The sequence below is a fragment of the Podarcis cretensis genome (assembly GCF_951804945.1).
Source record: "Podarcis cretensis genome assembly, chromosome: Z".
NCBI lineage: Eukaryota > Metazoa > Chordata > Lepidosauria > Squamata > Lacertidae > Podarcis > Podarcis cretensis.
The window spans coordinates 45,948,732-45,974,208 of NC_137184.1; the positions used below are offsets into that span (position 1 = coordinate 45,948,732).

General features: G+C 45.8%; 1 protein-coding gene across 7 annotated transcripts in view; it reads left to right on the top strand.

Moving 5' to 3' along the window:
• The window catches only part of FGF13 (fibroblast growth factor 13), a 244,802-nt gene that overhangs the window by 179,727 nt on the left and 39,598 nt on the right, over positions 1-25,477 (top strand). Inside the window, exon 1 of one of the 7 annotated variants that reach the window (XM_079962918.1) lies at positions 20,496-21,860. The exons of the other annotated variants lie outside the window; for them this stretch is intronic. Within the exon in view, the coding sequence (XP_079819044.1) occupies positions 21,671-21,860 (190 nt within the window). The 5' untranslated portion in view covers positions 20,496-21,670. Of the gene's footprint in view, positions 1-20,495; positions 21,861-25,477 lie in introns of those variants that run through there. 7 annotated transcript variants of the gene reach the window in all.

Genomic DNA, 25,477 nt, shown 5'->3' on the forward strand with positions numbered 1-25,477 from the left:
ATCATAGAGTTGGAAGAGACCACAAGGGCCATTGAGTCCAACCCCCTGCCAAGCAGGAAACACCATCAGAGCACTCCTGACATATGGTTGTCAAGCCTCTGCTTAAAGACCTCCAAAGAAGGAGACTCCACCACACTCCTTGGCAGCAAATTCCACTGTCGAACAGCTCTTACTGTCAGGAAGTTCTTCCTAATGTTTAGGTGGAATCTTCTTTCTTGTAGTTTGGATCCATTGCTCCTTGTCCGCTTCTCTGGAGCAGCAGAAAACAACCTTTCTCCCTCCTCTATGTGACATCCTTTTATATATTTGAACATGGCTATCATATCACCCCTTAACCTCCTCTTCTCCAGGCTAAACATGCCCAGCTCCCTTAGCCGTTCCTCATAAGGCATCGTTTCCAGGCCTTTGACCATTTTGGTTGCCCTCCTCTGGACACGTTCCAGTTTGTCAGTGTCCTTCTTGAACTGTGGTGCCCAGAACTGGACACAGTACTCCAGGTGAGGTCTGACCAGAGCAGAATACAGTGGCACTATTACTTCCCTTGATCTAGATGCTATACGCCTATTGATGCAGCCCAGAATTGCATTGGCTTTTTTAGCTGCCGCGTCACACTGTTGGCTCATGTCAAGTTTGTGGTCAACCAAGACTCCTAGATCCTTTTCACATGTACTGCTCTCAAGCCAGGTGTCACCCATCTTGTATTTGTGCCTCTCATTTTTTTTTTTGCCCAAGTGCAATATTTTACATTTCTCCCTGTTAAAATTCATCTTGTTTGTTTTGGCCCAGTTCTCTAATCTGTCAAGGTCGTTTTGAAGTGTGATCCTGTCCTCTGGGTGTTAGCCACCCCTCCCAGTTTGGTGTTATCTGCAAATTTGATCAGGATGCCCTTGAGTCCATCTTCCAAGTCGTTGATAAAGATGTTGAATAAGACCGGGCCCAAGACAGAACCCTGTGGCACCCCACTAGTCACTCTTCTCCAGGATGAAGAGGAACCATTGATGAGACCCTTTGGGTTCGGTCAGTCAGCCAGTTACAAATCCACTGAGTGGTAGCATAGTCAAGACCACATTTTACCAGCGTCTTTACAAGAATATCATGGGGCACCTTGTCAAATGCCTTGCTGAAATCAAGGTAGGCTACATCCACTGCATTCCCTTCATCTACCAGGCTTGTAATTCTGTCAAAAAACAAGATCAGGTTAGTCTGACATGACTTATTTTTCAGAAATCCATGCTGACTATTGGTGATCACAGCATTCCTTTCTAGGTGCTCACAGACTGTTTGCTTAATGATCTGCTCCAGAATCTTCCCTGGTATTGATGTCAGACTGACTGGGCGGTAATTATTTGGGTCCTCTATTTTCCCCTTTTTGAAAATAGGGACAACATTTGCCCTCCTCCAGTCTGCTGGGACTTCGCCTGTTCTCCAGGAATTCTCAAAGATGACTGCCAGTGGTTCTGAGATCACATCTGCCAGTTCTTTTAATACTCTTGGATGCAGTTCATCTGGCCCTGGAGACTTGAATACATCTAAACTAGCCAAGTATTCTTGTACTATCTCCTTAGTTATTCTGGGCTGTGTTTCCTCTGCTGAATCATTTGCTCCAAATTCTTCAGGTCGGGCATTGTTTTCTTTATCAGAGAAGACTGAGGCAAAGAAGGCATTGAGGAGTTCAGCCCTTTCTGTGTCCCCTGTTTGCATTTCACCATCTTCTCTTCTGAGTGGCCCCACTGTTTCTTTGTTCTTCCTTTTACTACGAACATACCCATAAAAGCCTTTTTTGTTGCTTTTAACCTCTCTAGCAAGCCTGAGTTCATTCTGTGCATTAGCTTTTCTGACTTTGTGTCTACACGTGCTGGCTATTTGTTTGAATTCCTCTTTGGTGGTTTCCCCCCTTTTCCATTTTTTGTATACATCCTTTTTAAATCTTAACTCAGTTAAAAGTTCTTTAGATAGCCACCCTGGCTTCTTTAGGCACCTTCCATGTTTCTGTCTCATTGGTATTGCCTGAAGTTGTGCTTTTACTATCTCCCTCTTAACAAACTCCCAGCCATCATGAACTCCCTTTCCTTTTAGTATTACTGGAAATGTAAGAGCAAGGAGGGCGAATTCATTCATATGTGGTGGACGTGCGAGATTCTCAAAAAAATTTGGGAATCCATCTATAATGAATTAAAAAAAATTCTTAAATACACGTTTGTTAAAAAACCCGAAGCCTTCCTGCTGGGGATAATTGGTAAGGATATCAAAGAAGAAGATAGAACCTTTTTTCAATATGCAACAGTGGCCGCCAGAACCCTCATAGCACAGTACTGGAAAACACCAAAAATCCCAACACTAAAGGAGTGGCAACTTAAATTATCCGATTATTTGGAGCTGGCTAAATTGACACAGAAAATAAGAAATCAAAGAAGTGCAAAATTTAACAATGAATGGGATAAATTTAGGATATATATGGAAATAGAGACAAGGGGAAAATTAAAATGTTGATCAGAAACACATATGTACTTATAGAAATCACAGTAGGCATGAGATAACGCTTACTACGTAAAAAGTTTTATTAAGGAATAGACACAGCAGATAGATAAACAAGATAATAATTTCCGAAATCGAGATAAAGGGAAGTCGACCAATGTCATCAAAGTTGTATGTATTTCATGTTTTGTTCGTTTGTTTTTTTTCTCTTTTTCTGTTTTTTTCTTTCTCATTTTGTCTTTTGTATGTTTGTGAAATATATTTATGTCAAAATTTAATAATTTTTTTTTTTAAAAAATAGTATTACTGTCCATGGGATCTCACCCAGCACTTCCCTAAGTTTTATGAAGTCGGCTTTCTTAAAGTCAAGAAATTGAGTCCTAGTATGCTTGGCTGCTCCTTTCCGCTGTATAGTAAACTTCAGAAGAGCATGATCACTCGCGCCTAATGATCCTTCCACTTCTACCCCACTAACCAGGTCATCAACATTGGTTAGGACCAGATCTAAAATGGCTGTTCCTCTTGTTGCTTCTCCCACTTTCTGGACAACGAAGTTGTCTGCAAGGCCAGTGAGGAATCTGTTTGACCTTATGCTCTTGGCTGAGTTTGACATCCAACAAATATCCGGGTAATTGAAGTCCCCCATTACTACTATCTCCCTTCCTTTTGCATGCTTGGCCATCTGTTCCAGGAAGGCATCATCTATGTCCTCCGTTTGGCTTGGGGATCTATAGTAAACTCCCACAATGAGGTCCCTGTTATTCTTCTCTCCCTTAATTTTGACCCAAATGCTCTCACTTTGGCTTTGAGGTTCTAAATCTTGGATCTCTTCACAGGTATACACATCCCTGACATATAACGCCACTCCTCCTCCTTTCTTGTCTGGTCTGTTTCTCTGAAATAGATTGTATCCCTCCATTATTACATCCCAATCGTGGGATTTATCCCACCAGGTTTCAGTGATGCCTATTATGTCATATTTAGTTTGCTGTACCCGGAGCTCAAGCTCATCTTGTTTATTTCCCATGCTTTGCGCATTAGTGTACAGACATTGAAGTCCATTAATCATTCCCCCGTGTCTCTTATTTAAGGATTTTTTTCCTCCCACCACTAGGTCTGCGTGCTGTTTGCTCCATTTGGTCTATGACATTTGGATGATCATCTTCATCAATTGATAGACTCCTACCTTCAGGAGCACTGTTTCCCTCCCCCACATTAGTCAGTTTAAAGCCCTCCTGATGAGGTTTCTGAGATTTTTGGCAAAAACATTCCTCCCAACCGTTGTGAGGTGCAGCCCATCGCTTGCCAGAAGTCCATCTTCAAGAAACTGCAGTCCGTGATCTAAGAATCCAAACCGTTCCTGTTTACACCATTTGTGTTCACATCCACTATTTTTCCCTCTCTCCCTGGGCCACGTCGTTCAATTGGAAGGACAGATGAGATGACAATTTGTGCATTTAATTGCTTCAATTTCCTGCCCAGAGCCTCGTAGTCTCTTTTGATCTTCTGGAGGCTATTGCTTGCAGTGTCATTGGTTCCCACATGAACCAAGAGGAAGGGGTATTTGTCAGTGGGTTTTATGATTCCTTGCAGTCGTTCAGTTACATCTTGGATCTTAGCCCTGGGGAGACAGCACACTTCCCGAGACATCTTGTCAGGCCCACAGATCACTGCTTCTGTTCACCTCAGTAGGGAATCCCCTATCACCACTACACGCCTCCTCTTAGGTCTGGTCGGGGTTCTTCCGTGAGCTGTCCGTTCCAAGGTCGCCTGCACATTCCCTGAGGACTGACTTTGCTGCTCGTCTTCATATACCTGATCGACTGTAATGAGGGAGAGATCTTCAAATGGAGTCTGCTCTTCGTCTTCCATGCTAGGGGAGAGGACCTCAAAGCGATTGTGTATTTCTAAACAATCAGAGCAAACCCTGGGCCTCCTACTTCTTTGAGTCACGTTTCTCCATATATCTGGCTCCTGTGTTGGTGAACTAGCCTCCTTCTCAGGGGAGTCCCCTGTCTCCTCCTTGGTGGAGACGGTGTGCCCTGTTGCTTCCAAGAAGAGCTCCAGCTCTCTAATTCTTTGGAGCGTAGCTACACGTTCCTCCAGTTGCTGGACTTTGTCTTCTAAGAGGGCAATCAACATGCAATTACTGCAGGTAAACCTGCCTGCAACCTTTGGCAAGATGGCAAACATTGCGCAGGAACCACAGGCAACTGCAGCTGCTCCCTCACCCTCCATCTTGAGAACGTGTCGTTGGGGGTGGCTACAGTGGTCCTCCATCATAAGAAGCATGCAGACAGGACAAATAACTCCCCCCCCCCAAAAAAAAACCTAGGTCTCCCCCAACAAACATTTGAGACTAGCTCCCCTAAATCTAAAAGATGGATCTAAGCTGCACGAGTCCTACTTTTTAATTTTGTTTCGTGCTTGAATTGGACAGACTATTATTGGTTTGAGAGTAATATCGTTACCAGCAGTGTAGTCAGTGTGGATGGTGCTTTCACTCTGCAAGAGAACGGGTCTTTGCCCAACAAGCTTACAGTTTGAAAATCAGCATGGGAGAACTAGAGAGGAAGGGGAGATAACAAGGGAAGACTCTGCACTGATTTCAGTTACACATACACAAGCTTAGTCAGAATTAATGGTGAATGGACTTTCTATGACTCATGCCCAATTGGCTCAGAAATAAGCCGGTTTATCCCCTTTTCTTCCAAATGATGGGGAGAGAGAACAAGAGAGCACTCATTTTGGAGCCAATCCAAATTTGGCACTGTTGTTGTTGTTGTTGTTGTTGTTGGCATCTTGTCCTAGCGGATGGCTCGGTGAAAATGTCAATCCCGTGTGCAGCAGCTGTGAGAAAGGCAAATCCCATGCTAGGGACTGAAATTGCCAATATCATAATGCCATCATGCAACTCTATTGTGCGGCTACATTTGGAATACTGCATGCAGTTCTGGTTGCCTCACCTCAGAAAGGATACCATGGAGTTGGGAAAGGTTCAGAAAAGGGCAGTGAAAAGGATCAAGGGGTTGGAAGAAATCTTGCAGTGTTTGGGACTCTTTCAGTTTAGAGAGTGAGAGACAAAGAGGATAGAAATTTATAATATTATAGATGGCATGGAGAGGGGGAAGTGAGGGGAGAATTGCTCTGCTTACAGGCTTCCTAAAAGCACCTGCTTGGCCACTGTGAGAACAGGGTGCTGGAGTTTAGTGGTCCATTGGCCTGATCCAGCAGGCTCTTCTTATGTTCATATGTTCTTAACCATTGCTTACAGCTAGGGTTCCTGGGGGATTTGAAGATTCTTGGAGCCCTGACTATAAATAACAGAATGGTCTGCTCATGGGCATTGAAGGTTCCTGCTCATGTGGAGAAGTTTTTGGCCAACCAGAGTTGTTGCTCACATGAAGAAACCCGATGCACATCTAAATGTCCACACATTGCCCACATTTCATACCAACACCAAAAGAGCAGCCTCTTTGTACATGGTCAACATTTCTCTGTGCATAGCTAGGAGGTATATTCCAACCCTCTCTGATGTGTTCAGTGAATGCCAGGTGTGCCTGTGTGTGTCATAGGAGCCAGCTTCTAGGGGCTGTGGGGGCTTTGGCCCCCACAATAAAATATTTGAGGAGGCCAGGCTCCCGCAAAGTTGATGGACACTGCCATTCAAATGGTGTGTGTGCACTGTGTCATGTGAACAGTTATGCTGGGCGGGGCTTACCTGCCCCCCACCCCAATTTTTCATTCAAGCTGGCACTGCTGGTGTGTGTACAGCTGTAGAGGGTTCCAGCTTCTTACCTAAAATGGACCCAGCTGGAGCTGGTAGATGTGCTTTCAACTTTCACATCTCTACTGGCTGGGGAGCAATGACGCCATTTCAGGTGACACTTTCTCCTGCTACTTGATTCATAGCAGCTGCAAATGTGCTAGCTGAGAAGGGCTTTGTTTCAAGTGAGAGGCTGGAGCCCTCCCTGTTAGCAGATGTGAAGCTTCCTAACCATTTCCCTTCGCATATGGTGAGGGACAACACAGGGAAAATGTATTCTGCTTTCACTAACTGGACTTTCACAGACATCCAGCCTGGGTGCATGCACCCCTAATGATCTGTCTGCATGTACTTGCAACTGAATAGAAATAACACTTTTAGACACATGCTCCTGCCTTGCCACACGGAGGTAAAGTGTGTGTGTGTGTGTGTGTGTGTGTGTGAGAGAGAGAGAGAGAGAGAGAGAGAGAGAGAGAGAGAGAGAGAGAGGGAGGGAGGGAGGGAGGGAGGGAGGGAGGATGTGCCACATACCTGTTGAATTCTTAGTGGGTTAACAATCAGTACCTCTTAAAAAAAATAAAATCAGTACCTCTTCTCAGGGAACACTGAGAACTGGAGATCTCTGAAGCAAGCAGGGACCTCCCAACAACTCTCAGAACCCTCTCAGCTCCCAGGATTCTTTGGGAGAAGCCATGGCTGTTTAAAGTGGCATCATAATGTTCTAAATGTATGGTGTGAATGTGGTCAGTGTCACTCTATGAGCCTTATGGAAACCCAGCTCCACCAGTCTAGTGTTCCTTCCTTGGGACCTTCTTTGGCCCAAGGGGTGCCTTCTAACCTGCACAACATTCCAGAGACCACTTGCCAGTGGTCTGTGAAGCCAGAGGCAAAAGTGGGCTAGTTTCCAAACACCCTCACTTACAAACCTCTCTATGCTCCACCAAGGCAAAAACACTCTAAGAGGGTGTGAAGGAGGGTTGCTAAGGGGTATAGCCTGGGTGAAATGAGTGTGGGGAGAGTCCAAAGGGGCAGGGGCAGAGGCCTGAACGTCCCTGGGTCTGACGCTCTCACTGCTGCTCTTACCATCACTTCACAGTGGCTTTCTCAATTAAGCCATTTTAAACCACCGGCTTTAATATGAAGGAGACTTCGTTTGCATTGCTTCTGAGTTGTTCTGGCTGCTGGGATCAATTTAGCACTGAGGGTTTCATTTGCTCTTGCACTGATGCAACGGAGCACTCCACATTAGAAAAAACAGCTCTGAGGCTGACAAAGCATGCACCCAGGTGTTAACTTGGTGCAAAAAAAGCAAAGGTTCACACTCATTTACACCAGCTGAGTCTCTGCCCTGTTGGCATCTGGAGGGTACCCAACACAACCATATGGTAAAAGTGTGGTGATTTAAAATGAAAGGATGAAAGAGCAGCTGTGAAAAGTAACTGGCCTTATTTAATAAAACAGCTTGAGGACATGAAATGAATTGTGGCGAGATGTGCTCTGAGGGCAGCTGAACCAAGCGTGTTTTCTGTGCCATGCTGAAGGGGTGCTCCAACACAGAGCCAGCAGCTGCTCTGAAATACACTCCCCAATATGTTGCAGCAGGCAAGAGCAAAGCCAGCTCACCAAGCCATGCTTGTGCTGGGGGTGCGGGACCCGAATGGCAATGTGAAGCAACATAGAAATCTGCCTGATGCCAGGTCAAACCATTGTTCCACGTTGCTCTCTACTGTCTACACTGACTGGCAGTGGCTACTAGCCATTCCTCCATGGTGAGAGGCAATATGCTTATGAATGACAGGAGGGGAGAGGTTCTCTTATACACAGGTCCTGGTTGCAGGCTTCCCAAAAGCACCAGCTTGGCCACTGTGAGAACTGGATGCTGGAGGAGGTGATCCATTGACCCAATCCAGCAAACTCTTCTTATGTTCTTAAGAAAGAGAGAGTTGTCCAGGTGGTAATTAAATCAGAACGCTCAGCAGGAGTGATTCTTGTCAATGTTTACTATTACTCCTGGTCATGTTCATTGCCCATCAATAATTCAGCTTAAACAAAACCAAAGTAATGTGCAGTTTTGCCTCTAAAAAGCTATGAAAGCTGTAAAAGAAATACAGCAACACAAAGATACATCAGGAAGGCCTAATGTAATCTGGGATCTGGTTACAGTTGATGGGTATTTTTCTCTCCCCCTCCTGCCTTCTACTTCACTGTTCTAGGAAGGAAAAAAAACCCTGCCATTTGCAAAATAACACATTTAAGCAAAAGATCACAGAAGAGGCGGCACCAACCAATGTCCAAGAAATGGTTCCAAGTTTGCCAGAAAACGACTCTTGGAGGCTATGCATTTTTAATGACTGCTGAAAGTCGTAATGGTCTACTGCTTCTAATGCCCATTAATGATCTCTGTGTATACCACAAAGATGTTTCTGGCCAGTACCTTAGAGAATACTTTAAATATGCCTTTAAACTTTCTCTGAGCTCGCTCTCAAATACAGGCTGGGACTGAAAGGAGCAGCAGCAGCTCCGCTGGAAATATGGCTCTGGGAATAAGGAAGTCTTATTCAGGTAAGATGGATAGAAGGAGCATTTGGAGAGGAGAAACTTTGGGGAAAGGCTGGCAGCTACCAAAGATTTTGGAAAGCATTGTTTATGATGGTGGAATTAACTCACCATATAGTGTGTGTGTGTGTGTGTGTGTGTGTGAGAGAGAGAGAGAGAGAGAGAGAGAGAGAGAGAGATATTTAATGTCACATATTTGATCCAGCTGCTCCATAAATGAATTTTATTTTTGCAAACACCTGCAGAAGCAGCCACCATTATGGACTGTATGGCAGAAGGCATCTGGGTATACTGATGAGATGGCAAATATGCTTTCTCAGTTTTCAAACATGCCTTCTTTTCCCAAGATGGGATTCTAGTTTTGATACAGAAATATAAGAGAGACTGATACAGTTACCTCCGCCAACACATGAAGTATGCATGCTGGTGAATATTTCTTACAAAGGCTTTCTCAGATTTTAATTCTCATTGCAACATATAGTTACAAATTATATTAATGTTCTGATGTCATGTCTGTTTATTTTGAGGTCCCATTAATTTGTAAGTAACTGTGATTTAGGATTGTAGTCGGAGAGTAACGTTGCAACTATGTCTATAACTACATGACTTTGAAAACAAACAAAAATAATTTAATTCAAATACAATTGTACATAAGTTAAATGGTGTGTTTCTAAGCAAAAGTTTGTTTCCATACAAATTTATCTGTTGCAACATCATGCCAGCACATATTGTATTCCCTTAATGCAAAAAATAACCATTTGGTTATGTGAAATGATCAAATTACCAGTTGAACCAACGCCCTGTGCGGAGATAGAAAAACCACCCCAACAATTCCTACAACAATCTTTTTTCTCTAGATAGCCACTGAAATACCCTCATGTATATATAATTTCCAAATCTGTTATTTTCTTGGATTTTTCTAAATTCTGTAGTTGAGCAAAGAAAGAAGTAGTGGTAGTAATAATACTTCTATTGTGAACAGTGAATACTTGGGTCAAAATGCATTAGTAAAGAGACTGACACCTCCATCTGCAATACAATGTTATTAAATACAAAGGTATTAAATAGAAAATAGCCTGATATTCACAGGCTGTTCTGCTAGTTGTTGACAAAAATGTTTCACAGTGCTATCATTCCCCTAAAAATGCAGTTAAGAAAATGATGAATTTTCTCAAATACAAAATTTGTCTGCAAGACAGCTGTTTTAAAAAAGCTGAACTTGATTCAACTTTTTCTTAGTAAGGAAAAGAAAAGTTAAACTCAGAAGAAATCAGCAACTTGGCTTCTAGCACTGAAATCCTAATAAGTAGCCTTAATCCTAAACACGTTTATTTGGGAGTAAGCTCCATTGAACTTCTGTTTAAACCTGCGTATGATTATTTGCCACAGCTGCAATCCTATCACAGTGGGACATGTTCAAATAAATGTGCATATTATTATTATTATTATTATTATTATTATTATTATTTCTGGCCTTTGCTTCAGAACACGATGAAAATACAAAAATATTAGGTTGCATGTCAGGCTAGTTTATATGAATGTTGCTTAGCAGACATAGGATACTTCTCCTCTTCAGGGGTTGATTCACTGGTGCAGCTGGGTAATTTTAGACTTCAGATTTAATGGTTTGGTACAGGGGGATTATCCTCTTTAGATGGTAATGTGCATTTGTTCATTGATTGCAAAATGTAGTAAGCCTCTGCTTGAGGGCCCTCCTTCCTGATCTGCTGAGCGGGGCTCTGGACTTCCATCCTAAAATCCTCCCCTAACAGCTCTCCTAGGTTTATTTGCATGGTTCTGCATCAAAGTTACTTGAACTATGTTAGTGCGAGTTGTGAATTGTGGCTTCCAGGTAGGGAGAGAAAACAGATTCTGTTTGCATTTAGACGCAAGCCTACCGCATTCACACTTTTGAAAACAACACGAGAAGTGAAACACAGGCATCCTTCAAAATCTGCACTTCAGTGCAGTTCTCCAGGCAAGTGAGGTGCAGAAAAATGGATATTCTGGGGCAACATATGCATAAAAACTGAAAATAACATACACATTTGCATTGTATTAGGGGGCACTGATTGGGGAGAAAATGTGTATTAAGGAAAAATGCATACAAAAAACGTGTCTGTATTGCGAGAAATTCACACTAAAATGTTGATAAACATTCAGGAGATTCTTAAAAAAACACACAACTGGAAATATGGAGAACCGAACTTATGACTTGGGGGTGGGGTGGGGAGGGGATTGAGAGAAATCAAAACCAACAGATTCATCCATCTCTACCTCCAGGCCAGTTTGTAAAATCAGCACACTCCAAGCTATAAAGCCTTCCGTTGGAGAGATCTTATGAATAAATGCTTCTGTTGGGGGGTGGGAGGTCCCACACATGTAAAATGAGCATGTCAGGGAAATGGTGACATGCTGAACCTTCTCTCTGACTTCCCAGCATTTGCCCAGTTTCTATGTAAGCAAGCATTCCCTCATGTGATTCTGCCTCAATGCATTCTAAAATGGGATGGCCTCATGATGCCCATACCACAGGCCTTTTCTGAATATGTCAGCATGGAACTGAAAGCTTTCCCCAACTGCAATTTAGTTTTCATGATGCAGTTTAAGAAGCCATTCTTGATTTCGTGATTGGGGGTTGGACTCTATGACCCTTTGGGTCCCTTCCGACTCTACAATTAAACGATTCAATGAAATGAAAGGGAGCATATTACTATTAATCATCACCACCACCAAATCTAAACCAAACCCCCACCTCCAGTACCCCTCCATACCACCACCAGCCTATAAAAATGGCTACGTGTTATGATAAGAACACATTATATGGGTAGGTTTGCAGCAGGTCAAATGGAGCACCATGATTTGAACAAACACTGCAGCTGCCAAAGTTTGACTTGACTCTAGTTTCTACTGCAGTGGGGTGAAGAGATTACTGTTTGTGGGTCAAATGCAGCCCTCCAGTCCTCTCTAAATGACCCCTTGGACTCTGCAGAAACCACACCCCTCCTGTGTGGGACATTATTGCAGTCAAACCAACAATTCACATCTGTTACATGAATAGGCACATTAAGGAGCTAAGGCTCACAGATCTTTTCTATAAAAAATGCTAGAGAGAATTCTGTGACATCACTTCCTTTGTTTGCCTTGGCAGGAAGCTGTAATACTATATACTTCCTTACTTCCTGGGCAGCCTCCTGTTTCTTCGTCAATCCTCCAAGCTGACCACACCTGCATGTCTGAGCTCCGCAGCTCAGAAACCATTTTTGAACTTACGTATTGTTCTTTTGTAACTTAGATAGAATTTATGAGTCTGGTTTTGTTTTGCTACTGTAATTGTTGCTTCAAGACCTAGATTATGTAAGTAAATGCTGTTTTTATTTCTTCACAAAACAATGTGTGTGTGGTTGGTGTTTTTAAGGTGAAGAAAAGGGTACCGTATATACTCAAGTATAACCCGACCTGAATATAAGCCGAGGCACCTAATTTTACCACAAAAAACTGGGAAAACTTATTGACTCGAGTATAAGCTGGTTCACCACACCACAAACCTCCTGGTGGGCCGGAGTGCATGTGTATGTGCGCGCATGCACACACGGCAGAGGGGGCTTCTCTCTCTCCCCCAGCCCCTCCCATCCCCCTGCCTACCTAGGGTGCTGCCGAGAGGTAGAGGCTGGTGGTGGCAGTGGCAGTGGCATAGCGTGGGTTGTCAGCACCCGGGGCAAGGCAAGTAATTTGCGCCCCCTAACCCGCACGCCTGGCACCCCACCCCCCTCCACAGTGGGCGGCGACCCGGCGGCTCGGATCGGATTCGCACAGCCAGCACAGCAGTGAGAGTGAGTGAGCCAGGTAGGGGCAGAGAGCTGCGAGTGCGAGCGCCCCCCCCCCAGATGTTGCGCCCGGTGTGGCCGGGCCCCCTGCACCCCCACGCTATGCCACTGGGCAGCGGTGGAGGAAGAACAAATAGTCTGAAAGGGCTCCTACTCCGCCGACAACAGCCTCCGCCGCTCGCAAGGGCAGGCACAGGAGCCGCGCTTGGCAGAGTGGCGGCAGCACGAGCAGTGGCAGCAAACAGCTTGCTCCGATGAGGGGCTGCTGGAAATGTGCTTAGGTGGGACCCTCACTCGAGTATAGGCTGAGGGGGGCTTTTTCAGCATTAAAAAATGTGCTGAAAAAGTCGGCCTATACACGAGTATATATGGTAATACCAGGAAAATCCAGTCTGTCTTAAAGCATCCTGGATTATTGTTTCTAGAAGGTTAAATCAACCTTGTCTTAGCTTCCAAGTTTAAAGCTATAAAGGATGCTCCTCTGCTGATCTCACTAACATAAGCAAAGAAGGATAATAACTAAACAATATGTCCTCTCCTGGTATCTAAATCCATTCCCACATCCTGCCCAGGCAATGCCACACTCAGGCATTGTTCCATTACCTCTTTGATTGCTTTTGCCCAGCTGGGTTATGTTCTAGAACTGTGACAATGCCTTTTGCTTGTTTGTTTGGATGGAGGGGGGGGGGGGCGTAGAAATCTTTGACTTTTGTGCTGCTGGGATGTAGTCTACCATACTCTGCATACTTTAGCCATACTCAGTAGAGGCATGTGACCCTTGGAAGTTTGCCCGTAAGGGAGCACAGCCCTCGATATGAGACTATTTCCCCCTACTGTAGCAAACAGCACTTTGTTATAGACTCTGAAGGACACCAGGTTGTTGCCTGAGAGCACATCTTGTTCCCAGATGAAGGACTAATGACTGAGGGCACTGACTCAATGTTCTCTAACCATCAGCACAAGAACAGTTGCACTAGCATAAGGGCAAGAATCATGGTTGATTCTAGCAGAACAGTTATGCTGGTAGGAAGTATTGGGGCTACAGTCAGCCACGAGAACCATGCTGGCTCCCTGCACCATCCTTTGCACAAGCCATTCCGCTAGTACACTGCTAAAGGACTTAGCCCTATGCTGAATTCCTCTTGAGGTCTTTAAAGAGTCATAGACTTAACACTGTTGCTCATGTTCTGGTCTCTGTAGCTGATGGTTATGCCAAAGCATAACAGAGCCATATACTTTAGAGCAGAACAGAACACAGGAATACAACATAGCATCCATTAAAACCAGTGGCACAATATGCAGAGATGTCACACTGTGACATAGCAACATACAATAGAAGGGAACCATAATTCTATCGTTCTGCTGAATGTCTAGTAGTACTAAAATTGCAGGTAGACATTAGACCTTCAAAGCAAATTTTGTGAATGTTTAAGCAATCTTGCCAGTAGTGTATGTGAAAAGGGTCTAGGAGTCTTAGTAAATCACTAATTAAGATGAGTCAACAGTGTGATGCAGCAGCAAAAAAAACTTATGCTATACTAGGCTGCATCAACAGAAGTCTAGAGTGCAGATTAAGGGAAATAATACTCCTGTTCTATTCTGCCTTGGTCAGACCCCAGCTGGAGTACTGTGTCCAGTTCTGGGCACCACAGCTTAAGGATACTGACAAACTGGAAGGTGTGCAGAGGAGGGTGACCAAGATGAATAAGGGTCTGGAAACTAAGCCTGATGATGAATGGTAGGGTTGGGTATTTTTAGAAAAGACAAGACTGAGAGGAGTTGTGATAGGCATCTTCCAATATCTAAAGGGTTGCCATGTGGGATATGGAGCAAACTTTTTTTTACTCCTGCTCTGGCGGGTAGGACTCAAACCAATGGATTCAAGCTCCAAGAAGTGAGATTCTGAATAAACATAAGAAAGAACTTTCTGACCATAAGAGTTGTTCAACAGTAGAACAGTCTCCCTCGGGATGTGGTGGGCTCACCTTCCTTGGTGCTTTGTAAGCAGAGGTTGGGTGGCCATCTGTCATGGATAAGATTCCTTCGTTGCAGGAGTTTGAACTAGATGATATTTGGGGTCTCTTCCAACTCTACAATTCTGTTTGTGGCTCATGCATTTGAAATCAAAAGGCAAATTTGGAATGTGAAAAGAAAACAAAGGATGAAGGGTTGCATAATATCTTCCTAGTGAAGGATGGGGGAGCCTTTTGTTCCCCAGATGTTGTTGGACTTCAGCTTTCATCATTTCTGACCATTGGCCACCCTGGCTGGTCTGATGGAAGGTGCAGTTCAACAACATCAGGAGGACCTTGGAAGCTCCTCATCCCTGGCCTAAAAGCTTGTTGTTCTCCTAACCCAAAGTTGTTTTGTTGTGGTTGTGGGTTTTGCTTATAAGGGAGGAGGCACAGGGGAAATATTACAAACTGGTGTGTGTGTGTGTTTGTAAGAGTTGCATTGTGTTTTGTGCATAGAGTTTCAACCACAATATTACAGTGAGTCCATTGTCCATGCAGAGTTTAATGCATCAGAATGCATTTAGTCTTCCTCCATTCCAGCTATAGATTCCACTGCTAAAACCTCAAATTGATGGCATCATCTGAAAACAACTTTTCTGTCCTATTTCTTAGGAAGAGATAAATGCAACACTTCTTTTCAAAAATGATCGTAATAAATGTTCATCCTCTTAATTCCCGTTGACAAACTACCAATGAGCTTCTGGCTTGAATATGAAAGGGAAGTCAATGAGGAGTTGTTTTCTTGTGTTGGATGAGCACACTGTAAAATAACCTTTTTTCTTATTTTGACATTCACAAGGTAGCACAGAGGCAACAAAGTACTTGTATGTTGTCCTTGGTGGCCAAACGTACCTGTTCTCTTTTGCTAAACAGAAATGCATTATTGTTGTCGCTATTGTTATATAGCAGGCACATCCAACTCCCAAAAGACTGCAATCTACTCTCAGTATAAAAAAATGGCAGTGATGTACCCATTGTCATTGGAGGGAGGAGGAGCGTGTGTGGGGTGGGTGGATTGCCCAGAGTTGTTGAACTTTTGGGGGGTAGGATTGCCCAGAATTCTTCAGCTTTTATTTGTTAACTTTTGGTAAACTTTATTTAATCCCATGATTGATAAGGGTCCCACGATCTACCAGGATCAGCCGGGGATCTACTGGTAGATCGTGATCTGCTGGTTGGACATGCCTGTTATATAGCATGTGAACCAAAGCTCTAGATCTCATTTAACTCCAGATTTAATATGGCCATCTGCAGTCTGAGGATAATGCTGGCCTACCTGATAGGGAAGCGGGTGGCGCTGCGGGAGGTGCTGTCTCTAAACCACAGAGCCTAGGACTTGCCGATCAGAAGGCTGGCAGTTCAAATCCCTGCGACGGGGTGAGCTCCCATTGCTCAGTCCCTGCTCCTGCAAACCTAGCTGTTCGAAAGCACGTCAAAGTGCAAGTAGATAAATAGGTACCGCTCCGGCAGAAGGCAAACGGCGTTTCCGTGCACTGCTCTGGTTCACCAGAAGCGGCTTAGTCATGCTGGCCACATGACCCAGAAGCTGTATGTCGGCTCTCTCGGCCAATAAAGCGAGATGAGTGCCACAACCCCAGAGTCAGCTACGATTGGACCTAATGGTCAGGGATCCCGTTACCTTTACCTGATAGGGACATTGTAAGGATTGTACAACAATGCATGTGAAGTGCTTAAACATCTGAAAGTATGTTTAAGCACCGGGGGCTAAAACCAAGCCCCTCATCAGCATCCTTGAGTGCTTTTGCCTGCCTGGAATATGTTCTTGAACATTCACCCCATCTGCACCATGCGTTTAAAGCAGCATCATAGCACATTAAAAACTCATGGGAACTGTAGCTTGTTATGGCTGCTGTGGCCTCTTGGGCTCCACTCTTCCCCTCACAGAGCTACAGTTCCCAAAGTTCTCAAGGAAGAGAGATTGGTGTGTAACTCACTCTGAGAACTGTAGCTGTATGCACAGGGGTCTCCTAACAAAACTACAGTTTTCAGTCTTCTCGGGGGGGGGGGGCGGAGCAGAGCCATGCTTGTTTAAAGTGGCATGTTTCTTATTTAAAGGTATAGTGCAGATGGGACATGTGATAATGTCTCTTGGTTCCTAACAACCCACACGTCTCCTGCACCTCCCCGCGCCCACCCTATTGCAACTCCTGGTCCTGAAAAATCCCGAACAAACTTCGTAAAGGTTAGAATGGCTAGCAATTTGATTTGGAACTGTGGGTGACTCCGAAAGCAAAAGAGAAGTCCCTCTATGAACAGCGTGTTCCTAGTGGGGCTGTCATTTACTGAAACAGCCATGTCTGTAATGTTAGGCTGAATTAACCACACTTCATTTTATCCATGCAAAGAGAAATACGGGAACGGTTTTGGCATTATGCACTTACACTGTCATTTGGCAGCCTTGCAAATGATTCCTGGCTACTGCCAGTGGGAATGGATCTTGGCAACTTGGCATCTTGAAATGCATCTCTTTAATTGCCATGCATGACAGCCAGGGACCCTCGTACATGGCTTTCATGTTACTGTGAGGCACTAAGGGACTCTCCAAGGGGCTCAACCCCTTTGAAGCCTGTTCTTTCTTTCTTTCTTTCTTTCTTTCTTTCTTTCTTATTTAGCTAGCAAATGTATATACCACTTAACAATTTTTTTTAAAAAAAAAGTCATGTAAAACAAAGTGTACAGTATAAAATAACTATCTAAATAGTTCAGAATAAAGCAAATCACACATTCCAGCCATACAAAAGTCAGTGTGTGTATACATGAACACACACATATACACAAATACCCCTCTCTGTCCTTCAAACAGTCAAGCAAGAGGCATTTGCATAGTTCAAGGGCACAGACCAGTCAGGCAAAGCACTGAGGAAGGGTGCAGAGCAGGCTGGTGAAGGATGTCTCCTAGGGTGAGGGAGTGTGGCTTTTGGTGTGTCCAGGGTGGCACATATAGCTCCCAGGCTAGGGGCTTCCAACCCCGTTGTAAATTATGGTATTTTAATTGCTTTCTCCACTGCCCTGGACTTATTATGGAGTAAGTGTGGTATATATAATCATAATAAAATATTTTAAAAACAGCTCCCCAAAGCACCATTGCCACTTTGTCTCTTTGAAGCCACCGATTTGTTGAATTTTGAATCAGGGTCTTGCACTGATGTGCTCATGGTCACTCCTGTTTAGTCCCACAATAAACCTGAGGTCAGTTAAGCTAAAAAAAAGATTGTAGCTATCCAAAGAATCAACTTGTCTGACCAGGGACTGGAATCCGGACCCATTTTGTCCCTAAACTCTAGCCGTTATAGCACAGTGGCTGTCAGAGGAGTCTAGGTGTGCAGTTGGTTTTACCAATGTAAGCTTAACCCTGTGAATTATGCATGAAATGACATAGACCTATGGACAAGTCTTGGATTTTACAGAGTGATTTTCAGTTGCCTATGTGTAAAAACTGGAGAAAAGTGCCTAGCTGTTGATCGCAAACCAATATTCTTTCTTAATAACACCACTGAACTACATATTTGATTGCTGCAACGTGTCATTTGTGGGGCTGCATCTGAAGATGGTTTGGAAACTTCAGCTGGTGCAAAATTTGATGGCCAAGTTCCTCACTGGGGCAAGATGAGTTGAGCATATTACCCTGATGCTGGCCTGACTCCACAGGCTGCCAATTAGTTCCCAGGCCCAATTCAAAGTGCTGGTTTTGACCTATAAGCCTTAAATGGCTCAGGACCGCAATACGTCAAGGACTGCCTCTCTCCATATGAACCAACCCAGTTCTTGTGATCATCATCTGAGGCCCTTTTTCATGTGGCATCATTACATATCTTTAAGCTCCAGGCGAAAACATTCCTCTTTGGCCATTAAACCATCCATGTTTTTTTTAATAAATAAATATGGGGGGGGCTGTTGTTATAACTATTTCTATGATTGGCTTTCATTATTATGCTATGTAAATTATCTTTTTAATGTTGTACACTGCCTGTGGATCTTTGGATAAGGGGCAGTATATAAATTGAATTAACAACAACAATTTGCACTTTGGCAGTACCAGCTGCAAGCCATGATGCAATCACTGTCTCCATTCTAAGGTGTGGGCAGGCAGGCTCTGCATTTGAATTGCTCCCCTCTGATGTGCCTAGACCTTCACTGAAGATCTCAAAAACTTACTCTGTACTTTCCATCTAGGATATTTTTATTTTTTTATTATTGCATTTGTATTCCACCTTTCCTCCAAAGGAACTCAAAGCAGTATACATAGTTCTCGCCTCCCTGTTCTTTCCTCACAACGACCCTGTGAGGTAGGTCAGGCTAAGAGATGGTGACTGGCCCCAAGTCACACAGAGGGCTTCATTACCAAAGTGGGATTTGAAAGTTGGTCTCCAAGGTCCTTGTCTGACACTCTTGACAACTTCACTGGTTCCCTGAAGATGGCAGAAGAAATTTCTGAGAAAGAAGAAAGGAGTGGCTGTTGATCATAACAGAGGCTTGTTGCAATGGTGGCATGAGAAGGCAGGTGATGACCGAGAGTACGACAGATGAATCAATTCACTTTTACCTGTCTCAGTTGCTCTTTGTAATTTGGGTCCCAGTTATCATCACACAAGTTTCTGCTTGAAATTGGATGCATCATAGTATCTTGTAGTTTTAGATAAGGTGGCTGAATCTCCTTCACTGGAGGTTTTTAAACAGAGGTTGGGTGGCCATCTGTCATGGATTCTTTAGCTGTGATTCCTGCATTGCAGACCCTCGGGGTCTCTTCCAGCTTCTTTGATTCTTTCTGTAAGCACTGTCCTGGTATGTGCATACTTTGTCCAGTGTTCACAGCATCACAGGATCAGTAGTCTTGAAGCCCTACAACCAACCCTGCGTCTGTGTATTTGGCTTTGATGACATCTCATGAGATGACTTGGCAAGAGGGGCTTAGCTGTTCGAGAGGACACAGATGTAGTGAGGAAGTCAAACACTCGTTAATGTGCTTATGGCAAGAAAGACCATTTCCTCATTCTGGATGAACATGCGGCTGATTGGTCAAAAGCATGACAGCCAGCTGTTTTTAGATCAGTGTTCTGATTTCTCAGAAGAACCACACACTTCAATCCAGATTCTGTTGTTTGAACGTTTTGATGGAATTTTTTGCCTGGCTTCTCTGCATTCAAGAAATCACTAAGGGTTTATTTTAAACTGCCCCTGTTTGCTACCAGGCTAATATTTGGAAATGGAAAGCAAGGCCACTTTTCACATGTTGGAGTGGGAAAGCAAGTCAGCTCTGCAGGCGTACAGAGAAAACCCAAAAGCAAAATTGGAGAGGCAAAAGGTCTCTGCTTACTAGGAGCTTATAATCACCCCCTCACCAAAATCATGCTGCAGTGAAAGCCTTCCCCAGTTTGCTCCTAGCTCCTTGCCCCTTCTTAAAATCCAGAAGGACCTTGATTGGTTTCCTTTCCTGGGGCACTGCAACCAGTTCTTTTATCACTGTGTTCTGAGGTGATGGCATGTGGCTAAATTTGGGTGCATATTTTGTGGGGTTTGCCAACCCACCATCCTTCTCCTTTTTTTTTTTTTTTTTTGTCTTCTACTGGCTTCGGTGGGATGCCTGGACTCCTGAATGCCTTGCTGGTGTGAGCTTCCCCACAGGATGAGAACGAGAAAGATGCAAGTGCAGGATTCAAAGGTGGACCGTTTGCTCCGAGCCAACCGCTGAGTCCTCCTCCTGCTCCTTTTCCCTGGACACCCATCGCCTCCCAAGCGTGCCCGCCTGTCGGGTTTCTCACGACGCGTGCCCCCGCCCCCACCTTTCCCCTGCCACTCGGCATCCTAGCTCCTCGAAGTTCTTTCTAACGCAAGTCACGTCTGTTTGGGTGTCTGCTGCCTCTTTCCCCACCGAGAGGCGCTTCTTGCTTAGAGGGGCCGTCCTCGCCCTCTCCCCCCCCCCCGCCTCTCTACCTACCCAGGGAGACGGCCGCCTCCTCTAGCCACAGCTGCGTCTGCCTCCTAGCTGCTTCGCCCCCTCCCCTTCTTCTTCTTCTTCTTCTTCTTCTTCTTCTTGTGCTTCATCCTCCTCCTCGACTCCCTTCGCTCTTAGTCCGATTTCTGCATTTGCTGAAAAGGAGGGGGTTGCTGAGCTGTGCTGCTGAGGGGCTTTGCTGCGTCGCCGTGCGGCTCCTGGCAAAGAGAGCGCAGCCTCCGTTAGTCCTGCTGCTGCCTTTTTTTGCAGGTGCTGCTGTCGAAGGAAAACCCAGCTTCTCTCACCCGCACCCCCCCCCCATCTTCCATCCGAAAACACGCCAAAGCCAGGAGGAGGATTTGGGAGATGCTGCGGCTACCGCTCCCGGTTTGAGGAGAGCCCGTGCCAATCCGCTGGCGCTCCCCGAGGGACCCGGACAGCCCCGCACGCAGCAGCAGCAGCTTGGAGAACTTACTGAAGAAGACGCCACAACTGGTGCCCACATTTCCAAGAAGGGAACGGACAGCAGCCCGGGCGCTCCCCGCGCCTCCCTCTTTCTCTCCACCTCCCTGTCTCCCTCCGAGTTCCTAAAGGGGTGACTGCCAGTGGTCGAAAGAAAGGAGAAAGGGGACGAAGCTTCGGCGCGAGGCGCCGTCAGGGCCCGACAGCGCCAATGCTGCGCCAAGGGAGCATTTGGAGACGTCGAGGGACCTGTTGGCTTCCTCTCTTCGCTGAGTGGGCAGGCAACTTTTCAGTCCGGGGCCAAGTTTGAGGAGGATTCTTTTCCACCCCTTTCCCTCTACTCTACCCACAGGAAGGGATCGGAGCTGGGCGGCATAGTCGGGGCAGCTACCCAAACCGAAAGGCGCGCGGACGCGGACTCACCCCTCCCCGCGTGACCCCCAACAGGCGGCTTCCCACCTTCCTTGCGAGGCTGGAGGTGGCCTGGCCTCGTGACACGCCAGGCCTCGCTTCGTTTATTAATTTTTTTCCGAGGGGAGGCGAGAGCAGCATGCTGGGGGCTCCCCCCGCAGGCAGCCCCCGCAGCCCCGACGTCTGACCCTCCAGGGTGGCGGCTATGGCAGCAGCCATCGCCAGCTCCCTGATCCGACAAAAGAGGCAAGCGAGGGAGCGGGAGAAGTCCAACGCCTGCAAATGTGTCAGCAGCCCCAGCAAGACCAAGACCAGCTGTGCCGACAAGAAGAAGCTCAGCGTCTTCTCCAGGGTCAAGCTCTTCGGCTCCAAGAAAAGGCGGAGGAGGAAACCAGGTGGGCTGGTCGCTGGTGGGGGAGGCGAGCGGTGGCAGGCTTGCTCCGGGTTGGGGGGAGATGGCCCGGTTCCTGGGTGAGGAGCTGCACCCCTGCGAAAACCGGGGTGGGCTCTTTGGTTCCCTGCCCTGCTGTAGGCTTCCTTGTAAGGCGTCTGATAGGCCACTGCGATTGGAGGGTTCTGGACTAGCTGGACCTCTGGTCTCCTGTTCTGATGCTCCTATCACTGGGGAGAGATGAGCTCTGTTAGTCTTGGTGGCTCTTTGGACTCTGGTGTCTAATGCCCCTTGTGGAAAGGCTCAGAGGTAGAGCATTTGCCTGGCAGGCAGAAGGTCCCAGGTTCATTCCCTGGTATCTCCAGGTAGGGCTGGGAATGTCCCCTGCCTGAAACCCTAGAGAGCCACTGCCAGTCAGTGTGGACAATACTGAGCTAGATGGACCCAGTGGTCTGCCTTGGTATAAAGGCAGCTCCGTATGTCAGAATACTGTTTAATGTGTTAGGGAGGGCTATTGCTTGGAAGTCCCCCTGCTTCTGGGCCTTTTGGAGGCATCTGCCTAGCTCTTGTTAGGAGATGGAAGCTGGATCCTCAGTCTGCAACAAGAGGGCTTGTCTTCCATTCTTCTTAAACACAGGAGTTAGACCCTCCATGTACAAGAGCAGAATGCCTCTGAATACTGTATCAGGTGCTGAGGAGCAAGAGCAGGAGAGGGCTCTTACCTTCACTCCCTTGCTTCCCCACTGGCCACTGTGGGGAACTGGATGCTGAGTTAGATGGACCCTTTTGCTGTGGTCCTGCAGGGTTCTCTGTGGAGGACCAACGCCAGGCATTCTGATTTTCCTACTGGGGGGAGGAAGGGGGAGATGTGAGCAAATGCTGTAGGAGCCTATGCAGCTGCCTTATATGAGAGGCAGACATTAGTCCATCCATTCCAGTCATTTCTGCTCTGATTCTGATTCTGCTCTGGGCTGAGAATGCCAAGGAGTGAGTTGGGGACCTTCAACCCAGGCTGCACTACTGATCTGCAACCCCACCCCAACGTGGATCGAAACCACCTTCTTATGTGACCATTGGGGCTTGTGACCTGCATGCTCAGGAGGCAACAAAGGGTGTTTTTTTTAAAAAAAGTATATTTGCAACAGTTCCTGATTAGTTGCAGCCCTTTGAAGTGTGGGGAAAGACCATGGCTCAGTGGTGGAATCTCTGCTTTGCATGAAGAAGGTCCCAGGTTCAATCCCTGGCATCTTCCAATAGGTCTGGAGAGACTCCCTGTCTGAAACCCTGAAAAAATGCTGCCGGTCGATGTAGACAGTACTAAGCTAGTTGGGCCAGTGTTCTGACTCAGTGTAAGCCAGTTTCCGATGCTCCTTTAATGGAGCAGGATGCAAGTGTTGGCTGGTTGCACGGGGCCTCGTGGCGCATTGTCTGGCCATTGTATGGTGGCAGCCAGGAGCTTCCATGGCTCTTCTGTGGTTGGATGTGTGGAGTGTAACAGCTGGGTGTTGACCACAATAGTGAAAACAAACCTCCATATTCAAAGGTGGTGTACCTCTGAGTATCAGACACCAGCGACAACTGCTGCTTGCAGTGCCTGTGAGTCATAGAAGTATCAGGTTGATTTTGCTTTTGGGTCAGGTACATCTCTGATACATCAGGGGGACTGCTATGTTCGGACATGTTTCGCACATGGGTGGTGCTCCCCTCCACCCATGTTGCAGCAACAACACACAATCAAATTAAACAAATGAGTATCTATGTACAAGTTCCATGTGCTTTCTGACACAGATGAGCTTCCTGTAACATATGAAAGCAGTCCTAAGGGACTAGTTTTAACATCAAGCATGCAGGCTGAGATGTGAATGGAAGTTGATTGGCACATCTCTGCTTCCTGATCCATGTATTGGGAGAGAAATGTGGCAATTGACACATGACCAGCTGAGCATGATGCTCTTCCATACAGCAAAACATAATGGCTGGTGGAGCCAATGGAAAGCCAAGCATTGCAAATACCAATGGTAATAATTAGTTACCCAAATCCACCTTTTTTGTTATGGTAACACCTTTAAAACACCTTCTGAAAGAATATTTGGAACTGTAGTTTAAGGGTGCTGGGAACTGTAGCTGCAGTTCCCGGGATTCTTTGTTTTTTGTGGGCAGGAGGGGGGGTACTTATTTTAAATATATGGTGTATACACAGCCTTGGTTGCATTTGCATTCTGCCCTTCCTCGGAGGAGCTCAGAGGTGGGCAACAGCCCAGCCTCGTTTCATCCTTACAACAGCCCTGTAAAGTACTCTGGGCTGAGCGGGGTGTGTGTGTGTGTGTGTGTGTGACTGGCTCAGATCACCCAGTAAGCTTCACAGATGACTGGGGATTTGAACCTGGATCTCCTTGCTCTAAGTTCGGGACTCTGTTCATTCCACTGCTCTGACTTCTCTTTGATTTCCATTGCTTTAAACGCCCCAGTCCCTGATCTCCCTCTTTTCCTTTTCACATTGCTCTGCCTCAGATCTTCAGCCCCTTTCTTTCTTTCTTTCCTCCTTTTCTTATGCTTACTAAAGGACTTCTTGTTATGCCTTCTGAGGATCTTGCACACTCACTAATATAGACAGGCACCAGTTTTCTTGCCTTTCCCACACACTTGTAACTGTCTTTAGGATTACCTACGCTTGTTTCCATTCCTAAGTTCCTGTGCATTTTTGACAATGGCTGATTTCAGTTTCTTATGGAGGTTTTTTATTTTCTACACACACAAAGGAATTGGCATGCCAAGAATGTGTCTCTCTTTGTGCACCCAGCACCATGGACACAATGGTGAATGGCATCTTCTGCCTCTACCTTGTTCATGTACCATCCTGGATTTCTCTGCTGTTCCAGATTTCTGCACTCACTTGAGATGTATGTTTGCGCATCAGCAACATAAGAAGCCACCTTGGTCTATGTAGCTCAGCATTGTCTACACTGACTGGCAGTGGTTCTCCAGGTTTTCAGGCAGGGGTTATTCCATCCCAGCCCAACCTGAAGATGCTGGGGATTGAACCTGGGACTTTCTGAATGCAGATACATTTGTAACTTGAAGCATTTGTAACCTGAGGCATTTGTAACTCAAGGTACCTCTGAGCCGCCTTTCCTTATTTGCCTAGATCAGGGGTAGTCAACCTTTTTATACCTAGCGCCCACTAATTCATCTTTCTTGATGGTAAAATTTCCTTACTGCCCACCAGTGCTCGATGGAAGGAGGATTCAGCTTGTGCCGTAGAACCCCCTGCCGCCCACCTAAAATCCTGAAACATGCACTAGTAGGGACCAGGTTGACAACCCCTGGCTTAGATGGTAGTTGGGTCATAGGAGAAAGTAAAACCATTAGCCCATCTAGCACAGTATTGTCTACACTGGCAGACAGTGGCTGTCCAGGGTTTCAGGCAGGAATCCTATCTGGGGATTGAACCTGGGACGTTCTGCATGCAAAGCAGATGCTCTGCCACAGAGCTATGGCCCTTTGCCACCCCCCGACCTCAACCATCGGTGACTTACTCAGAGAATGCACACATGCAGTTTGGCTTATAGGCTCCATTTATTTCCACACACAACCCTGTCATCTTGTATACATGAATCTTCC